This window comes from Caretta caretta, chromosome 6 (assembly GCF_965140235.1).
Source record: "Caretta caretta isolate rCarCar2 chromosome 6, rCarCar1.hap1, whole genome shotgun sequence".
In the NCBI taxonomy this organism is placed as follows: domain Eukaryota; kingdom Metazoa; phylum Chordata; order Testudines; family Cheloniidae; genus Caretta; species Caretta caretta.
In genome coordinates, this window is record NC_134211.1 from 13,045,651 (window position 1) to 13,065,214 (window position 19,564).

A 19,564-nucleotide genomic window follows, 5' to 3' on the forward strand; every position below is an offset into this window, starting at 1 on the left:
TGACCCGGCACTCTACCTCCTGCATTCGAGGCCCCATTGGCTGGTAGTTCTGTTCCTCTCTCGTCCCAGCCAATCAGCGTCGTTCGGCTCCTCCAATGGCAGGAGGGGACGAGCCCACCAGGCGAAGTGGCCTGGGTGACGCGGGGACAGCCAGAACAAGGCTCCACCCAGGGAGCTCACGTGGCCTCTAGCCGGGCCGGCGCGGCTCCTCTCTGGAGACTTTGTCACGTGAAGTGAAGAGCTCCCCCTCCACGTGACCCGTGAGCCAGTAGGACAGGCTAAGAGGCGGGCCGAGACCGGGCTCGGCCAATGGGAAGACGGCCGAGGGGAGGGGAGGTGGGTTGCCCAGAAGCGGCGTCAGGAGTGGCGCGGGTGCTGGGCGAGAGCATCCGGAAGAGGCGCTGTCTCTCCAGAAGCCCGGGCGCCTCCTGTTCGGGAGCTGTCCGGCGAGTGGCGGGCCGGGCCGCCCCGCTCTGCGCTGGGGTCGCTGGAGATCGGGCAGCACCGAGCAAGGACGGGGAGCGCGCCTCGGGGACAGGTGTGATGGGGCGGAGCTAAGGTGGGCGGGGTTACGGAAGGTGGGCGGGGCTAAGAGCGGTGTCTAAGGCAGGCATGATTGCTCATGCATGGGGTGGCTTGGGGCAGGATTTGGTAGGGTGTGTTGGAGTGGGGCAGGGTATGACAGGGTGCAGATGGATAGTGTGTGGTATGGGGATGGGATGGGTAGGGAGGGGAACAGCATGTGGGGGTAGGACAGGGTGCCAGAGGTGAGGTGAGGTGGGAGAGGGCAGGGTGCTGGAGGTGGTGTGGAAGTTTGGCAGTGTCTGGTGTGGGGTTGGCACAGGACAGGGTGCTGGAGGTGGGACAGGGCAGGGGAGCAGTATGTAGGAGTGGAGTAGGACAGGTTGCTGGGGGGACAGTGTGTGGGGGGCAGGGACAGGTACTGGGGAGGTGGGGGGCAGTGTGTGGTGGGAAGGACTGGGCGCTGCAGAGTCTGTTGATGCCCCCAGCAGCGGCACACCTGCACTGACAAAGCATCTTCCCTTTCAGTTCTGTTTCCTTGCCTGGGTGGCTGCTCTTGTGCTGGCGGGATCAATAGGCCCTTCAGAGTGGTTTGGATGGGGATGCAGATGGAGAGTTGCAGAAACTGACAGTAGGGCTGCAGGCTCCATGCTAACAAAGCGAGCTGTAGGGAGGTGTGGGCTGGGACCCTCATCACCTGCCTCCAGTCCCAACTGCAGGCATCCCAGTTCAGTCTGGCCTTGGTGACCAGTGTGGTTAGTGATATGGACCATGTCCAGTCTAGGATTTAGGGGAGGGATGGGTTAAATCACAGAATCATAGAATATCAGGGTTGGAAGGGACCTCAGGAGGTCATCTAGTCCAACCCCCTGCTCAAAAGCAGGACCGATCCCCAATTAAATCATCCCAGCCAGGGCTTTGTCAAGCCTGACCTTAAAAACTTCTAAGGAAGGAGATTCCACCACCTCCCTAGGCAACGCATTCCAGTGTTTCACCACCCTCCTCGTGAAAATGTTTTTCCTAATATCCAACCTAAACCTCCCCCACTGCAACTTGAGACCATTACTCCTTGTCCTGTCCTCTTCCACCACTGAGAATAGTCTAGAACCATCCTCTCTGGAACCACCTCTCGGGTAGTTGAAAGCAGCTATCAAATCCCCCCTCATTCTTCTCTTCCGCAGACTAAACAATCCCAGTTCCCTCAGCCTCTCCTCATAAGTCATGTGTTCCAGACCCCTAATCATTTTTGTTGCCCTTCGCTGGACTCTTTCCAATTTTTCCACATCCTTCTTGTAGTGTGGGGCCCAAAACTGGACACAGTACTCCAGATGAGGCCTCACCAATGTCGAATAGAGGGGGATGATCACGTCCCTCAATCTGCTCGCTAAATGGGATTAGATTAGCTCAGTCTCACTAACTCAGGCATTACATTGACTGGCTCAGTGTATGCTAAACATCTAAAGTACAGTTTGTTTTTTCTTGACTAGGTGTTAGGTTAATCACTGTTATTTAGCCATCTATCTTCCTAGCCTGGTGTAGCCAGAGCCCAGGAAGAGGGTGCACCCAGCTCGCTAAGGAGACCTGCAGCTGCTGTGAAAATGGCAGGAGTTGCAATCAGCACAGGACAGAAAGGCTCCCTGGAGAAGGAGGGGGCTGATTAAAAGAAGGAGAGAGGTTAGGAATGTGGGCAGTGACTTGCAAAATGAGGCACTGAATGGGCAAGTGCAGCTGGGACACCTGAGAGGGATGATCTGCCAGCCAGAACCTGGCTGGGAGATGGGACAGCCAGAGTGGCCAGAAGGAGCTGGGGGGAGGACACGTGGCAAAGGAGACCACCTGGGTCTGTGATGGGATGAGGCTGCAGGAAAGGCTGGTGCAGGTTGAGGCTGGTGTGCGTCTCCCACAGCAGGAACGGAGCCCTGTTCTTTGCAGAGCTGAGGCAGTTGGGATGTTGTGTTTGGGAGCTGGGCCTCTCGGAACCAGAAAGGGATTGACAAACCCTAGGGCATGAGAAGGGCCACAAAACAGTACAGGGAGCTGGAGGGGGAGACTCCAGAGAAGGGGGTGGGGGGGGCAATCGGCCTAAGGGCAAGGGAATGAGCCCCCAGGAGGGGGAGGGGTAACATGCAGGGGCAAGATTAGGAGCTCCAGCAGGGGACTAAGAAAGTAAATCTACCTCCCTTGATTCTTCTTGAAGCTTCAGTCTGACAGGGGTTCTCCTTCACTTCCCGCTAGGCACTCCTGTGTGGCTGTTCAACAGCTGCCTAGCCCCACCCCAGAGGTGGCTGCACATTAGTGCTAGATAAGGGCAGGGCCGGTGCAACCATTAGGTGAACGAGCCGATCGCCTAGGGCGTCAAGATTTGGGGGCGCCAAAAAGCGGTGCCCCCCAATTTTTTTTTTTTACATTTTAACTTGTCTTTTCTCTGAGCATGGACACTGCCTGGCCGCCGCGCAGCACCGGGGGACGGACCCTGGGCGCAGCTTTCACTGTGGTGGGCGGGGCAGCACTGCGGGCAGTAGCAGATTCATCATGGTGCCAGGCCCACACTCCGAAGGGGCCCCAGCGGCCACTCTTCTCCGTCCCCCGCCCTCCCCTGCAGGGGCAGAAGCTTGGTGCTGGGGCTCTGTTCTACTTCAATAAGGCAGGCTGTGCCTGCAGCCTAGCTCCTCCCCTCCCCTGCCTCTTCCCCCAGCGTGCTGGGTTCCCACCTCCCCCTCTCACTCCCTCTTCCTCCCTGCCACCGATCAGCTGTTGCCAGGGAGAGGGAGGAAGTGGAGAAGAGGCAGGAGCGGGGCCTTGGGGGAAAGGGGTGGAATCGGGGTATATCCCCTCCAGCCCCCTGCCGTGAGCCGCTCAGGGCAGGGGGCTGGGAGCATCCCCATGACCCTAGCCCACACCTCCAGCCCTCTGCCCTGACCCCTGCACCCCCAACACCTCCCAGCCTTGACCCCTGCACCCCCCACAAATACCCAGCCCCAGCACACCACATGCCCTGACTCGTGAACCCCCCTCACACACACCCAGCCCTCAGTCCTGACTCCTGCACCCCCACATATACCCAGCCTGCCCACCTCATGCCCTGACTCCTGCACATCTCCACCCCCAGCAGGGACTAATCCTCCCCCCATGACCCACTGTGCTCATCTTGCCCCTGGCCCCTGTCTTGCTCCAGCTGGGGATCAATCCTTCCCCCCCACCATGCCCAGTTGTCAAGGTGGATAAAAATCAATGACTTAAAAAAAAATGGATTTTTTTTTTATTTAAATCGGATTTTTGAGGGAAAAATCCATCTAAAGATACATTATATCTTAATTAAAACTATGATGGAATAGGGATTATAAATTCTAATTCTATAGTATGAGACAATATATTCATGTAATGTTTAAGAAAAGTTTTGTAAATGATTTCTAATAGTTCATGGATTAGGGACCCAATCTTATGGGGTTCTGTATAGATTATTTATGTTAATTTTTCTATCTACCCAATGGGACTCAGTGCTCAGTCTAGAAGATACCATCAGAGATGCTTAGTTTTGCAGTTCTCAAACTGTGGACTTGTGTCTCCAGAGATAACACGGTTGTTAACAGCAAAAATGTTTTTAAATAAATAAATTAATGTATAGAGGTGAGAAATAACAGACCTCAACTCTATTGTCCCTCTGCAAATTTGTGTACACAGGGTCAACCCCTTACCTCTCTTTAAAAGTGAAAGTTTCCAAAAGTTCAATGAATAGAAGAATAGAATTTGGGGCAGAATAGATCTGGACAAGGAGAAGAAGTCTGGAGATAAATGAGAGAAGTGAGGAACATATGCTTTTTTTTGTTAAAATATTTTATGTTTGCTGTTGAAGAAAAAAATCAAAGACTACATATCTTTTTTTTGTTAAAATATTATAAATGTTAAAAATCAAAGACTACATATGCTTTTTTTTGTTAAAATATTTTATGTTTGCTGTTGAAGAAAAAAATCGAGACTACTTAACGTTGTTGTTTTAGCTAAGTAAAACAATTTAAATGTCTTTCTGGTGATGTTCTCCTCCTAATACAGCCTGGCAAGAAAATCCTCCAAATATTAATGATTAACCTCTTGAATTGAAGATAGTTCACCTCCCAATGACTTCATAAATATCTGCTCCAATTATCTTTGATAAATGAAATAACCAAACAATCATTCATTTTCATCTGAAAAGTTTTCAAAAATAAATCATTTAAAAAATGTATAGTGTGTACCTTCTAAAAATGAAACCTACATCTATCTCTGAGTTGTGAAGAATATGTATTAAGGTTATAACAACCAACAAGAATGCACTTTTATGTAGAAACCCATGATTAAATCAAGTCTTTCTAACTAGTGATTTAAGTCATGATTTAAATCAAATCCACCCTGCCTGCTGTGTTCTTGCCCCGGCCTCTTCATTCCCCAGGGGGGCCCACAAAAAGTTAATCCAGCCCTGAGGGGAGCCGGGCCGGCCCCCTCCAGGGTGGGGAGCACGGGGCCTGGCCTGCTCTGAGGCGGAGCACAGCCCCTACGGGCCCACAAGATGGGCCAGGCTTGTCTCGCCTAAGGCAGGACCCTTCGCAGAGCAGGGCTGTGGCAAGACCAGATGGGAGCTGCAGGCGGGCGCTAGGGGGATGGAGCGGGACTCCTTGCCCAAAGCCTGAGGGTAAGGGATAGCTCAGTGGTTGGAGCATTGGCCTGCTAAATCCAGGGTTGTGAGTTCAGTCCTTGAAGGAGCCATTTAGAGATCTGGGACAAAAATTGGGGATTGGTCCTGCTTTGAGCAGGGGGTTGGACTAGGTCCCCTGAGGTCCCTTCCAACCCTGATATTCTATGGTACCTGGGTACCTGCCGCTGCCTCCCCGTGTGCCCCCTGCAGCCTCAGTGACCCCTGCCTGCCCCCCTCATTCTACATTTGGCCCAGGACATTTTTAAATTTCTTGGGGCAGTTTACCCATCTCAGGATTTCTATGGGAAGTGCTCACCTGGAGCCACAGCTGGTCAATGCAGAGACAAGCAGGCACCATGAGGCATTATAGTTACCAAACATGGAAACCTCCCCCTCTGGGTACCTAGAATGTGTGTGTGTGCGATGTCATTTTCCTCGTCACGCGCAGCCGTCACCCGTTCTGACAGATTGTTTTAGTGCTAAGTTGACTAGTTTTCGGAGGTTGTCGACTGAGGCTAACTATTTTTGTTGAGTTGTTTCAGATCTAAGACTCTGGCAAGTGCTGCTGCATCAAGTATTAACTTTGTGTCAGTTGTGTGTGTATGTTCAGTGTTTGAGTGTGTATGTTTATGTGCGACTATGTGTGTGTAGGTTGTTGAAATTTGTCCTATTGATATTGTCATTGCCACTTTGTACCGTAGTGAAGCAGTACGAGGGGAGGGGAAAGGAGGGGAAGGGGGGGCGCAACGTGGGAGTTTTGCCTAGGGCGCAAATATCCTTGCACCAGCCCTGGGTAAGGGATCCCTGTGCATACAGGGGAAGTGCTTTGGGATCCTTCAGGGGAAAGGAACTAGAGATGTGCTGAGTTGATTATTCAGGGTGGTGTCTCTCCCATTTCTTCCCAGCATGTTGTACTGATTAGTCCCTGGAAGAGGCCCCAGTGCAGCACCCAAGGCACAGACTCTCCCCACCACAGGGCTGGATTATCTTGGGGTTCACGGCGCTGTGACCGGGGTTAGAGTTTGACACTCTCCCCACCCAAGGGTGGGAAAGAGCCCAGCTGCATCACTCTGTGGCCATGAGGTGCCTTGTTACCGGGGGCAATGTCAAAGGTGCGTGCAGGGCTACCAGCTGGGCATGGGGATGGGGAATAGGACGTGAGGCCTTTCCCCCTAAGGCTCACTGGCTCCCATCTGGCCCAGGGCAGAGGGACTGGTCTCAGCAGGGTGGGGAATGGGACACGGGGCCTTTCCCCTCTAGGGGGCACTGGCTCCAAATGGCCTTTCTTCCTGCCTCAGAGAGCAGGAGTTTAGGGGAGTGGGGGTGGGATGGGTCTGACGCAGGGTCACTGTCTCTCTCTCTCCTTCCCCCCCAGTCATAGGGAAGGCCGTGCACTCTCTGTCCCGCATCGGAGACGAGCTCTATGTAGAGCCCACGGAGGATGGGGTAAGGGGGGGGTTTGTTCTAACTGTTGGGGGGCACCCTTCTGATCTGCGGGGGAGGGAAGAACTGAAGGGGGTTGTCAGCAGAGGACAGGGGTGTCTAATCAGGGTTTGGGAGTTGTCACTGAGCTCCAAGAGGAGCAAGCTGGGTCGCTCTCTGGTTGGTTATGGGGCTGGCTCTCCTGCGGGGGGGGTTGGTTGGTGATGGGGCTGGCTTTCCCATGGGGGAGGCGGAGGAGCTGGTCGGTGGCGGGGCTGGCTCTCCCCGTGTTGGGCTGGTCGGTGATGCAGCTGGCTCTCCTCTCCACAGCTCTCCCTGCGTGCTGTGAACTCTTCCCGCTCAGCCTACGCCTGCTTCTTGTTCGCCCCACTCTTCTTCCAGCTTTACGAGGAAGGGAACTTGGACCCCGATGGGGAGACCTTCCGCTGCAAGGTCCTCATGAAGGTGAGGCTGTGGTGCCGTCAGGGTGTCAAGGGTGGGCCTCAGAGGGATGCCCCAGGGCATAGGGATATCTGGGATATGGGAAGCCCAGCAGAGGGCCCTGGCTCTATGGTGGGGGAGTAGTCCATTTGCCCAGGGAGAGCTGGGCTCAGGGCTGCGCCCCTGGCTGCACCCCTGGCCTGTGCTGTCTCCTAGCAGCCTGTGTGCCTAGTTCCTGTGTCCCAGGGGCTCGCCTGCAGGGAGCAGGAGCTTGTGACTTCCTTTGCCCTGGGCAGTGAGTGCAGCTGGCACAGGGTGTGGTGGGGGAGTGAGGAAGGGATCGGGGCTTGGGACCATCCTGTTCCATGGGAAAGAATCTTGGTGTGAATCTGCAGTAGTCCTGGGTTCTCTCCCTGGCTCTGGAAGGGGAATTGGTGTCTCATGGTTACAGCAGGGGAGCTGGGAGCCATTTCCCCAGCTGTGTGGCGGGAGGTGCAGGTGGTGACAGGGTGGTGTCTATGACCCCTAGTCCTTCCTGGGTGTGTTCCGCTCGCTGCCCTCGCTGGAGAAGACTGTGGAGAAGTGTCTGATTTCCCTGAACCCCCGGGCCAGCCGGCTGGTTGTCCAGCTGCACTGCAAGTACGGTGAGTGCACTGCTGCTGGGGAGCCCTCTAGTGGAGTGGGAGGCGGGGATCTGGGTGGCCCTGCTGGGACAAGAAGGGGTGTCCAGGAAGCTCCATTAGCAGGGTGGGGGAGGGAAATGAGGGAGCCCTCCAATGACAGGGGGCACCTCAGGGGTCCAGTGACAGTAGCAGGGGGCCTGGATGGAGTGAGTTTGGGTTGGAGGGCTGGGGCAAGCGGAGCTGGGGGCCAGGTGGGCAGAGGGGGCCCTGCAATGAATGGTACTGGGAAGCGGAAGGGGGCTTGCAGGTGGGCTGGGCCAAGGGGTGAGTGAAGCTTTGGGGACGGGGGTGTGTGTGTGTGGCAGTTTCCAAGGGTCAGACCCTCGGCCTGGTTCCCTGTTGAACACAGGGCCAGGCTGGTGAGGTGCATTGGGGAGGATCTGCAGGGGCGGGTTCTGGGCTGGTGATGGTCCTGATGCCAGGGCAAAGATGGCCCTGGCCCTGAGCTGCTGTCCCGATGCCCTTGCCAGGAGTCACCAAGACCCACAACTTGTCATTCCAAGAGTGCGAGTTGCTGCAGGCCGTTTTCAACAAGGATCTGTGCGCCAACATGCTGCGTGCCCCTGCCCGGTGAGTGGCCTCTGCCAAGTCAGGGGAGAGGAAGCGAAGCATGAGGTATAGCTGAGGAGTTCACAGCCTTTTTCTTTCTGAGGCCTCCCTGCATGCTATAAAAATTCCAGGGCTCAGTGGGGAGGCCTCCAGGCTTCAGCTACCAAAGCAGGGGCGTCTTCTGGGAGGGAGGGACATGAGCCCGCTGGGGCTGGGACTCAGGGGCTTCAGCCGCAGTGTAGGGGGGATCTTGGGACTGTGGGCTTCAGCCACTGGGTGAGGGGAGGAGTTCTGGGCTTTAGCCCTGTGGGGCTGGGGGCTTCTGCCTTATGGGGCACCAGGGCTCGGCACGCCAGGCTTTGGCCCTGCAGCTTCACTTCTGGCTTTAGTCTCGCGGGGGAAAGGGACTTGGGGTTCCGGGCTTCAACTGTGGAGCCCGCAAACCCCTGAAACCAGTTCACAGCCTCCCTGGGGTGCTGTGGACCCTTGGTTGAGAACCACAGATATAGATGACGGGAGTGCAGAGAGATTGGGAACATATGCTGGCTCCCTTGGGTGCTAGTTTGGGGTGGGAAGATCGGGGGGGGCAGAAGCTGTCTCTCTGGGGTGCTAAGTCGGCATGGAAGAGGTTGGAGGTTCGGGGGGGCACAGCTGGCTCTCTAGGGCGCTAGGTTGGCACAGAGAGGGTAGGAGGATTGGCGTCACAGCTGGCTCTCTGGGGTGCTAGGTTGGCACAGGTGGGAGGATTGAGGGGCACAGCAGGCTCTCTGGGGCAGTAGCTTGGCACGGAGGGGGTGGGAGGATCGGGGGTTCAATTGGCTCTCTGGGGCGCTCCACGGAGTGGGTGGGAGGATGCAGCTATGTCTGTAGGGTGGGGCTCACAGCTCGCTCACCTCTGGTGGCAGGGTGCTGGTGGATGCTGTGGTCCATTTTCCGGTGACACTGGCCGAGGTGACGCTGGGGGTCAGCCCTGCCGGGAAGGTGAGCTTCCGCAACTACCTGGATGAGGAGACAGGTGAGCCAGCCCGCCCACCATGGGCTTCATCCTAAAGAGACACAGCACGGCCCAGTCCTCCTGCCATGGGGCTGGACTGGAGCTGGCACCCCCTAGAGGGGAAGAGCCCCATGTCCAACTCCACAAGCCCTGGTGTCTGGGCTGGCTGGCATCTCTGGGGCGGGAGGTTTTGGCAGCTGTTTATGGAGAGTGGCCGGTGGGTCCTGGGGGGTGGCTTGGCAGTGTGGGGACACCAGGAGGCTGATGCTGAGCCCCCTCTGTCCCCAGAGCCCAGCAGGATAATGGTGACCGAGCTGTGCCTCTCTGAGGATGAGTTCCAGGACGTCCAGGTGCAGCAGCAGTCCCATGTCACCTTCTGCCTCAAGGAGTTCCGGGTGAGCAAGCAGGGCCCCCTGCCCCCCAGCTCTTCTGCTCTAGCCCCAGAGGGTGAGGCTGCCTCACTGACCCTGTCTGTCTGCCCCTAGGGTCTCCTGAGCTTCGCCGAGTCCTCCAACCTGCCTCTCAACATCCACTTCGACTCCCCCGGCAGGTATGTCCAGGCCAAATGTTTGTGGGGTGGGGATGCTCCCTCTACCTCAGTGCCCTGAGCTGGCTCTCTCCAGATGGGATCACGTACTCATTGCCACTCACTCCCTGCCCCTCTGGATTGGCTGGGGTCGCATGTGGACTCCCCAGCCTCCTGCTGTAGCTCTCTTTTTCGCTCTGTACACACCCTCTGCTGTCCCTGTAGAGTCTTGGACCGCCCCTCCCAATCTGTCTCATCCCCCTGTGCTATCCCTGCAGGCCGGCCATCTTCACCCTGTCAGACCCCCTGCTGGAAGTGCACCTGGTCCTGGCCACCCTGTCAGACCCCAACAGCAGCTCTCAGGTCCGTTCCACAACCTTGCAGGCTCAGCCGGCCAATGGGTAAGCAGGGCCCTGTGGGTTTGAAAGTAGCATTCACAGTTGTCATTAGAGTTCAGAGTGAACAGCCCCATCAGACTAGTTGGCTGCCACCTCCCTCGTAGAGCTGCTGTTGCAGGCTGTCTGCAGACTCAGGTAGCAGCTTCTGTGGGGAAGCCTAAGGGTGGGAGAGCTGGGTTACTGGGCTGGCCACAAGGGGGAGGGGTAAGGACCCCATCTCCAGAGGCAGGGTTTGACTGTGGCCCCAGCCCCACTCCCTTCTCCCCACAGTGCCTTTCCCCTGGCTACTGCTGATGACTTCACAGCCGATGATATTGATTCCTACATGATTGCTATGGAGACCACATGTGAGGAGGGGCCAGGGCTGCCCTCCAGCCCCACCTTTCCCCAGAGATGCCCCCATCCGTGCGGTGCCATGGAGAGTGATCTGGAGGTGGCTGTGCCAGGGACCCCCCCCCAAAAAAAGGTATGTGGTGGTGACTGGGGGGGGGTGCCCTAATGTGGGCAGAGGCATCAGGGCTGTTCTGTGGAGGGGAGCTGTGTGGACTCCCAGTTGCTGGTGGCAGGGGTGTATGGGAGCCTGGGGGGAATGGGACCATGTGGGTGGAGGGGGAGCATGGGTGGAGAGGGAAGCTGGGGAGTCCTCTTCCCCCGCCCCCCATCTCTCCCCCCTGCCCCCACATCCTGCTGCATCTCTTTCAGTTCCGCTCCTTGTTCTTTGGGTCGGTGCTGACCCAGTCTCAGGCTGGGACCCATCCAGGGCCCAGCCAGGATGTGCTGGCTGAGGACAGCGAGGGAGAGTCCTGAGAGGTCACCTTCTGCAGCGTGGCTCCAAGCCCCCAAGAACCTGCATGGAGAAGCTGGACTTTACAACCCCATTACCTCTGCTGAAGCAGGGCTAGGGATGCTGCTTCCAAGCCCCTGTGAAGACATTGCCCTGTAAATAAAGCTTTTATAATAAAATATGCTGCTGCCTGCAGAGCTGCTGCTGGGGCTGAAGGAGAAGCTCCGCTCCACCCCCAGCCAGTTGGCGGGGCTGCGGGCAGGATCCTTTCCTTCCCACACCTTGCAAAAGCTAGGCCAGGCTGTTCCATCCCCCCAGTGCCTCTTACTGTAGCTAAGCTAGCTGGGCTCCCTGCTGCTTGCCTAGGTCCTTCTTGCAGGGCTGGTGGGTTTGAGGCTGTGACAGGGGGTGTATCTGCCCCAACTTGCCCTGCAGGGACTGTCCTCGCTCAGGGCAAATTCCTGGGAGCTGCTGGAGCCCTGCTGCTGGCCGTGAGTGAGCTGGCTATGAAGCTGAGCTGCTGGGCTAACAACAGCCACAGGCTGAGCAGCTGGGGCACACTGTAACCCTCTTACTGCCCAGGAGCACCATCCCACCCAGCCCTGGGGTCCAGTAAGCAGTCTCCCCACCCCACCCTTTCCCTGGTTAGAAGCCAGCAAATCTGCAGCTGCCAGTGTGCATGGTGTCTACCTCGGCTGAGGGAAGCTGCCAGACTGTCTGCTGGGGGGCCACAAACTAGGCAGAGCAGGGGGCTGTGTCCTGCTCCTGGGCACCTGGCTCTTATTAGCCCTGCTGCTTCCCAGCCACACTGGGGTCAGGAAGAGCAGGCCCATGCTTTCCCCCTCCAGCACACTCCCATTGTAATGGCTGTCATACCCCCTTCCAGGCAGCTGAGTTCACCCCAATATCCTCTGCTACAGTGACCCCCACATGCTGCCTCCTCCCATCTTAATGAGGGGGCAGTCTGGGCTCAGCTGCACTGACACCCTCAGCACCCCCTTCTGGCAGGGAGCCCTTGGCTCCTGGAGCCATCAAGGTCCCTGCAAGGGCTGTGGCCCCCTGCTCTCCATCATACCAGGCTAGTTCATGGCCCCACCATAACACAACCCCAACCGATGGTGTAGGGGCAGCACAGCTCTCCCCAAAAGTGGCTGCACATCAGCACTCCGCCAGGGGAGGGGGGGGCGCGTGAGGAGGTGCTGGGGGCTGGAAGGCGCTAGGCCCCTGCTCACAGGTCAGAAAGGAGCGCCCTGTGGCATTGGCTGCAACAGGCAGGGGCTGAGGGGAGATACCATTGTCCACTCCCAGGGGCATTAGAGCCTCAGCATGGGGCAAGACAGGGTATTCCCTGCATAGCCCCTCAGAGAGCCCCTGCCATGGGTTGGGAATGGAGGGACAGGGAGGCAGCAGGATAAGAATTTCTGGTAAATATTTATTCAAAAAAAATCTTCTCAGCATTGTGGGGGAGGGGCAAGGGGCTCAACTGGCAAAATAGACTTGATCCAAAAAGGTTAAACCCACTCCCCCAGAATCAAGAGCCCTCTCTGGCTCCCTCTCCCCAGAGCAGGATTTTTGGTATCAAACTCCAGGAGTTTAAAAATAATAAATCAGCTCTGCCCCAGGCAGGCAGGGTGGGCACTAGACAGCAGAGCCCCTCTGTGCAGAGAACTAAGGACAGGGCAGTGAAGGGGCACCCCCAGTCCATGGGGTAGGGCAGGGGGAGCAGCTGGTTACTTCTTGGCCTTGGCTGAGTTACGCGGGGGTGTGACAGGGCGCCCGCCGGGGTTCAGGCCGCTGAACTGCCCGTACTTGCCCTTGTTCTTGTCAGCCGGTTTCAGGATCTGCAGGAGAAGAGGCAGGTTGGATGCAGAGAAGGGGGTCCCAGCCTGCTGGGCCCTGCCCCTCAAGAGCCGGCACAGGTACTGGGCCAGGGCCCATTCCAGCCCCCGCAGCCCAGAGGATCTACTGCTCTTGAAATTTCAGCCCCGCCCCCTCACTGAAGAAGTGGCTGCCATAGGGACACACCTCCTCAGAGTCCAGACTTGGGGTCCCCACAGCTCCTCTAAGGCCCAGACCCTTCCCCATCTGGGCTGTTACTGGAAAGGGGGGTTGTCCTCTGCAGGAGGTTTCGTCCCCCACTCGCCATTATCCCAGCTGATGTCTGACACCCCTCCCAGCTCCCCCTGGCAGGGAGCTCAGGCTGCAGGGCCAGGGCTGCCGCAGGGTGCTGGCTCCACACCCCCCCTGCCCCAGCAGGGTGGGCATGGCACTGCCCTGCCCCGGGCTCACCTGGAAGGAGCACATGAGCGTCTCGTCCACACTCATCATAGCGCCTGCGTTGTCAAACTCGCCGCAGTAGTTGGGGGCTGAGAAGAGTGTCACCAGCTGGCGCTTGGCAAAGAACTCGTAACCATCCTCCACCACCTGGGGCAGGGAGACAGAAGTTAGTATCTGGCTCAACCCATCCCCAGGCACCCCACTCCATGCCCCCAGCTCTGCCTGACCCCCAAACTGGCACAGCCTGGCACCACAGACTAACCCCTCTCTGTCACCCACATGGGACGCAGGAGCAGGAACAGACTGATCCAAACAATGCAAGCCACCCCCAGCCAGCAGGTTCCTGTACCCCACAGCCAGGGGAAGCCCCACCAGAGAGCACCCCACACAGTTCTGACGATGGCCCTCCATCCAGACCCACAGCCCCCCAGCCATCCCGGCCCTTCTGATGCCCCTCAATCTCATCCAACAGCCCCCTAGTGCTGGGCTCCCCCGCCCCCCCCCTCCCCCGCTAGTACCTGGTGTGCCCGACAGATAAGGTCCAGGTCGTGTTTGTGCAGGAACTTAGCGACCACCTCAGAGCCAAAGGTGAAGGAGACGCCGCGATCATTCTCGCCCCAGCCCTGGACATCCTTATCGGGGTCAGACCAGAGGAGGTCGCACAGCAGGCCCTGATCTGGCACGTCCGTGGGGCGCATGATTCTGCGGATCTGCTCCATCGACTGCAGGTCTGGCGAGAGCCCTGAGGGGAGGGGGGAAATTAGTCTGTTAGATTCCGCCCCACACACTGTGGTAGCATATTAATAGGGCCCTTTGTTTTCAGTTTTTATTTTATTTAATTTTCTCCAGGAATTTATCAGTGTTTATTACCACAACACCACCACCAGGTGAAAAATCAGTGCAAAAAACTTAATTTTTCTGGGTAAATACTGGTTTTATTTTGGTGGACGGAAGGACGGGGGAAAAGTATTCAGTAAATTAATGCTGTGAATTCCATTCATCAATGTGGTTTGCTGCAGAACTAAAACAGAACTCAAAACACAATGTCACCTCTGAGTTTAAGAAAACAATAGATCTCTAATCCCCAAATAAAGCTTTTTATTTGAACAGTTTACTGGTGTAGACTTAGAACTATTCGCATATAAATATTTACATTTAATAATTGGGCCACACCATTTGCAGCACATACACTCAACTTCATCCTTTTCTCCTGTTTTTGTTTTTGAAAACTTTTGAATACTTCCTTCTGTTCAGAAATGTATTCTGATACAGATTTTCTTCTCATTTTAGTGTGTCAGATCTTTAAACCGTTATCTGCTAACAGCTTGAAATGTGTACGTGGTGAGCATGAGATTCATCAGTATGTTCAGATGCACATGCACTTCAGATTTTGCATGTTGCCTCTTTATTTCTTGCATGTATCTTCTAGACCAATACATAGCCTTAGTTCAACAGGCAGCTTTGCATATATACAGACTAATGTATTATCGTGATACATATAGCTCATGCAATGCTTTGTATTTTCCTAATCAAACATTTTTTTATATATATTTGAATGACGGAAAAGTAGGGTGAAAATCAGAAAAAAAATGAATAATACTTTTTGTAAAAACCTGGGAATTTTTCGGTAAAAATCAGTTTAAACTGAAAACAAAGGGGCTTACATTTTAATTATCCCACCATACACAGCCCCTATAGCAACTCCCTGCCCCCCAATATCTGCCTTGCAGCAGCCCACCCCAGATGCTCCCACCCCCCACAGCTCTCCCAGCATCCATTAGCCCTACCCCAACACCCTGCCCTGATCAAGTGCCCACAGCCCCATGGGACACTAGCACCCTCCGCCTTCCCCAGCAGTGCCCTCTACTGGATGAAGCCCACACTGGAATTCCTGAAACACCCCACTAGGTTGTCTCCCTGCCCCGCCCCCCCCAGGACAGGGTCACTGCCCCACACACCCTGCAGCCCCTCCCACACCTCCATGACCGCAGAAGATCTTCTCGTCCACAATGGCAGCGATGGGCAGGCAGTTGAAGCAGTCGGTGAACGTCTTCCACAGCTTGATGTTGTAGCGCCTCTTGCCTGTGGGGGACAATGTGGGGGGATGGGAGTCCAGTCACTGTGGGAGACACAGGAGCTAGGCCCCCCCCCCCCAAGGCTGGGCCCTGGCCTGCTGGGAGAGACCTAGGCCATACAGGGAGCCAAATGAACTGTACAGTGACGGCACATAGGGCTTTCCTCTGTAGGGGGTGCCAGTCAGACCCTGTCAGCTAGGGGGCACATGGGATATAGGGCAGAGGCTGCCCTCTGCCATGGACATTGGCACACTCATGGTTCGGGGTGTAGAGGATATGGTGGTCAGGGCAGAGGGGGTACAAGAGTATAGATACGGGGTGGTGGAGGATATGGAGTGTACAGGGGGCAGAGTAATGCGGGCACACTCATCATAGAAGCCGTAAACGCGGTTGATGCTGGAGCGCTCATGGTAAGGGTGAGGGGAGCTGGGTTGGGGGGGGAAATTCAGGGGGCCAGGTGGTGGTGGTGAGGGGCCCCCACACTCACACTCATCGTAGAAGCCGTAGATGCGGTTGATGCTGGCACACTCATGGTTGCCGCGCAGCAGGAAGAAGTTCTCAGGGTATTTGATCTTGTAGGCCAGCAGGAGGCAGATGGTCTCCAGCGACTGCTTCCCCCGGTCCACATAGTCTCCCAGGAAGAGGTAGTTGCTCTCAGGCGGGAAGCCTCCGTACTCAAAGAGCCGCAGCAGGTCGTAGTACTGCCCATGGATGTCACCTGGGAGGTCAGGAGGGGAGTACAGCAGCTACCACAGCCAGGCCTAACCCGCCTCCCCCACAAAGCCAGGGTCCTCCCCCCACAGACCTAGGGATCCCTCCCACCTCTGGAAAAGGCCAGGAAGTGGGCCACAGATCCAGCCCTGGCTTCCCCCCCGCCGAGCCCAAGCCAGCGAACCCCCCCAGTGAACAAGAGGTGCAGGGAATCCCCCCAGCCTCTACCCCATGGCTGCTAGGAGGAAGGTTCCCACCCCCGACCTTGTTCACTCACCGCAGATTTTCAGTGGTGCCTCCAGCTCCAGCAGGATGGGCTGGCTCAGGAAGATCTCCCGCGACTTGAGGCAGAGGCCCCGGATCTCACTCTCCGTCAACTGCACGTTCTTGCCAGGCCGGGAGCCTTGCACTGCAACACAGCACAGTGGGCGTCTCTGCTGGGCTGCGGTCATAGCCCCTGCAAAGCTCACAGACCCCCCACAGCTCAGGGCAAGGCCCCAGCTCCAGCTGGAATGGTTCAAGGGACTACAGGGCTGAACTGCCTGAGGCTTTTCTGGGCAGGCCTATGTACCCCCCGCACACACACACACACACACACACACACACGGGCAGGTTAACAGGTGAGTCAAGACCAGCAAAGGGGGAGGAGGTGTCAAGGAGCCCTGGCCCAGCCTAGGTCCTCACCAGCTCTGTGCAGCCGGCTCAAGAGGTGCAGTGAGGCTGGACCCAGACCCACCAGGGCATCTCACACAGGACCTTCGGCCAGAACCCATATGGGATCTTCAGACACTCTACTAGAGGAGAGCTCGTACCCCCTACAGACGAAAGGCCCTGCATCCCATTTCCTCACCCCTCTGAGCCAGCCAGTCCCTCCACCCCAGGGCAGGATTGGACCCAGCACCCCCAGTGGGGAAAGGCCCCATGTCCCATTCTCACACCCCTCTAAGCCAGCAAGTCCTCCCACTCTGGGGTTGGATCAGAGCCAGTGCCCACTAGAGGAAAAGGTCCTGTATCCCATTCCCCACCCCCTCCGCTCCTGGTCACACTAAAGCCCTTTTCAACAGTGCAGGCTGCAAGAATACACGTTTTAAGAAGCAGGGTGGCCTGGTAGTTGATACTGGATTGTGAGACCAGGCACCTGGGTTCTTTCTCCAGCTCTAAACTGTTCTGTAACCTTGGGCCACTCAGTTTCCCCATATGACACACAGGACTAATGCTTCTGCTTTGCCTTTGTGATGCATGGGGATGCGAGATCAGATAATCTGCCGCTCAGCAACTGCTCCGGTCCAGGGTCCAGCCCCAGGGGTCAACTACCACCCAAAAAGCGTAGCTAGGGTCGCCCACCCAAACACCCGTAGTATTATAAGGGTGCAGGGAAGTAACAGCTAATCTCTCCCTCCCTTTTGTTAGCAGCACTGGGAGATCAGAGGTCGCACTGGGACCACCGTCACCTCCCCCCACACCGGTCTGACTCTTTCCACAAACGCCCCCCTCTTCCCGGTCTCCCCTCCCTCCACAAACGCCCCCACCCCCAGGGGTCTCCCCCTCCAGCGGCGATCAAGTCCCCACACCGCCCCCGGGAATGGGAGAGTCCCTAGCTCCTCCCTGGGGCCTAGGAACAGCGAGTCCCACCCAGGACTGCCATGAAACGTACACGCCATGGGCCCGGCCGGCGTGGGGCAGGCAGCAAGCGGCCGGGCCGCTACCGGAGCCCTGGTCCCCGCCCTGCACGAAGGGCCAGCCCTGACCCCCGCCCAGGAGCGCGCTGCAGGCAGGGAGACCCGAGCGAAAACAAAGGAACCCACGAAGTCAACACGGAACTTCCCGGAGCGCCCGGCCCGTTCCAGCCACAGCGCCCCGGGGCTCCCCGCGGCCGACCCCGCCACAGCCCAGCCCGTGCGGGGCGGGGGGCAGGGCAGGAGCCAACCGGACAAATCCCCAGCACCGCCCCACGCCCTCCATCGCCCCCGCTCGGGCTCCTCCCGTCCCGGCCCCACCGCACCTTCCAGCAGCCGCCCGATGATGGAGTCCAGGTTGAGTTTCTCGCCCTCCGACATGGCGGCTCTGCGGGGGGAGGCCCGGACTCCTGGGTTCCTCACGCTGCACTCACCCCCCGCCCGCCTGCTTGGCTCCGCGAGGTCCGGGCCGAGAGCCTGGCTCTGACTGACTGCCGCTTTCAGCTAGGAGGCGGGTCGGGAGCGCCGCGCCCCCTAGAGGAGTGGAGGGATTATGAGCAGACACGGGCCTATAGCCCCAAGGGAGGGCGCGGCTCCGCAGCGCGGCCTCTGCCAGCAGGGGGCGCTGCAGGGAGCGGGGTGGGGGCGCTGGCTGGGGCGGGGGCAGCTCCCAGCTACTCCAGCCCCAGCCCCTGCCAGCAGGGGGCGCTGCAGGGAGCGGGGTGGGGGCGCTGGCTGGAGCAGGGGGAGCTCCCGGCTACTCCAGCCCCAGCCTCTGCCAGCAGGGGGCGCTGCAGGGAGCGGGGTGGGGGCGCTGACTGGGACGGAGGGGAGCTCCCGGCTACTCCAGCCCCAGCCTCTGCCAGCAGGGGGCGCTGCAGGGAGCGGGGTGGGGGCGCTGGCTGGGGTGGGGGGGAGCTCCCGGCTACTCCAGCCCCAGCCTCTCCCAGCAGGGGGCGCTGCAGGGAGCCGGGTGGGGGCGCTGGCTGGGGCGGGAGCAGCTCCCGGCTACTCCAGCCCCAGCCTCTGCCAGCAGGGGGCGCTGCAGGGAGCGGGGTGGGGGCGCTGGCTGGGGCGGGGGCAGCTCCCGGCTACTCCAGCCCCAGCCTCTGCCAGCAGGGGGCGCTGCAGGGAGCGGGGTGGGGGCGCTGGCTGGAGCAGGGGGAGCTCCCGGCTACTCCAGCCACAGCCTCTGCCAGCAGGGGGCGCTGCAGGGAGCGGGGTGGGGGCGCTGACTGGGACGGAGGGGAGCTCCCGGCTACTCCAGCCCCAGCCTCTGCCAGCAGGGGGCGCTGCAGGGAGCGGGGTGGGGGCGCTGGCTGGGGTGGGGGGGAGCTCCCGGCTACTCCAGCCCCAGCCTCTCCCAGCAGGGGGCGCTGCAGGGAGCCGGGTGGGGGCGCTGGCTGGGGCGGGAGCAGCTCCCGGCTACTCCAGCCCCAGCCTCTGCCAGCAGGGGGCGCTTCAGGGAGCGGGGTGGGGGCGCTGGCTGGGGCGGGGGCAGCTCCCGGCTACTCCAGCCCCAGCCTCTGCCAGCAGGGGGCGCTGCAGGGAGCGGGGTGGGGGCGCTGGCTGGAGCAGGGGGAGCTCCCGGCTACTCCAGCCACAGCCTCTGCCAGCAGGGGGCGCTGCAGGGAGCGGGGTGGGGGCGCTGACTGGGACGGAGGGGAGCTCCCGGCTACTCCAGCCCCAGCCTCTGCCAGCAGGGGGCGCTGCAGGGAGCCGGGTGGGGGCGCTGGCTGGGGCGGGGGGAACTCCCGGCTACTCCAGCTCCAGCCTCTGCCAGCAGGGGGCGCTGCAGGGAGCCGGGTGGGGGCGCTGGCTGGGGCGGGGGGAACTC

General features: G+C 58.5%; 2 protein-coding genes across 5 annotated transcripts; one reads left to right on the plus strand and one right to left on the minus strand.

Moving 5' to 3' along the window:
- The first annotated feature begins 294 nt into the window (after positions 1-294).
- On the plus strand, positions 295-11,167 carry RAD9A (RAD9 checkpoint clamp component A). Of its 4 annotated transcripts, none has more exons than XM_048853881.2 (12): positions 412-538; positions 6,097-6,303; positions 6,567-6,637; positions 6,944-7,078; positions 7,584-7,698; positions 8,208-8,307; positions 9,192-9,301; positions 9,569-9,675; positions 9,766-9,830; positions 10,085-10,207; positions 10,475-10,670; positions 10,907-11,167. In XM_048853881.2, the coding sequence occupies exons 2-12, from the start codon at positions 6,270-6,272 to the stop codon at positions 11,009-11,011; spliced, it is 1,161 nt and encodes a 386-aa protein (XP_048709838.1). In that variant the 5' UTR covers positions 412-538; positions 6,097-6,269; the 3' UTR covers positions 11,012-11,167. The 4 variants fall into 4 exon arrangements, with proteins under 4 accessions (XP_074985334.1, XP_074985335.1, XP_048709838.1 ...); XM_075129235.1 differs by having other exon boundaries at positions 446-559; XM_075129233.1 differs by lacking the exon at positions 6,097-6,303 and having other exon boundaries at positions 295-538.
- Positions 11,168-12,400: 1,233 nt separating this feature from the next.
- On the minus strand, positions 12,401-18,239 carry PPP1CA (protein phosphatase 1 catalytic subunit alpha). The gene is made up of 7 exons (XM_048853884.1): positions 18,054-18,239; positions 16,329-16,460; positions 15,828-16,058; positions 15,243-15,347; positions 13,784-14,007; positions 13,278-13,412; positions 12,401-12,829 (listed from the first exon to the last, which is right to left on the minus strand). Exons 1-7 carry the CDS (start codon positions 18,106-18,108, stop codon positions 12,719-12,721), a joined length of 993 nt encoding a protein of 330 aa, XP_048709841.1. The 5' UTR covers positions 18,109-18,239; the 3' UTR covers positions 12,401-12,718.
- Between the last annotated feature and the right edge of the window lie 1,325 nt (positions 18,240-19,564).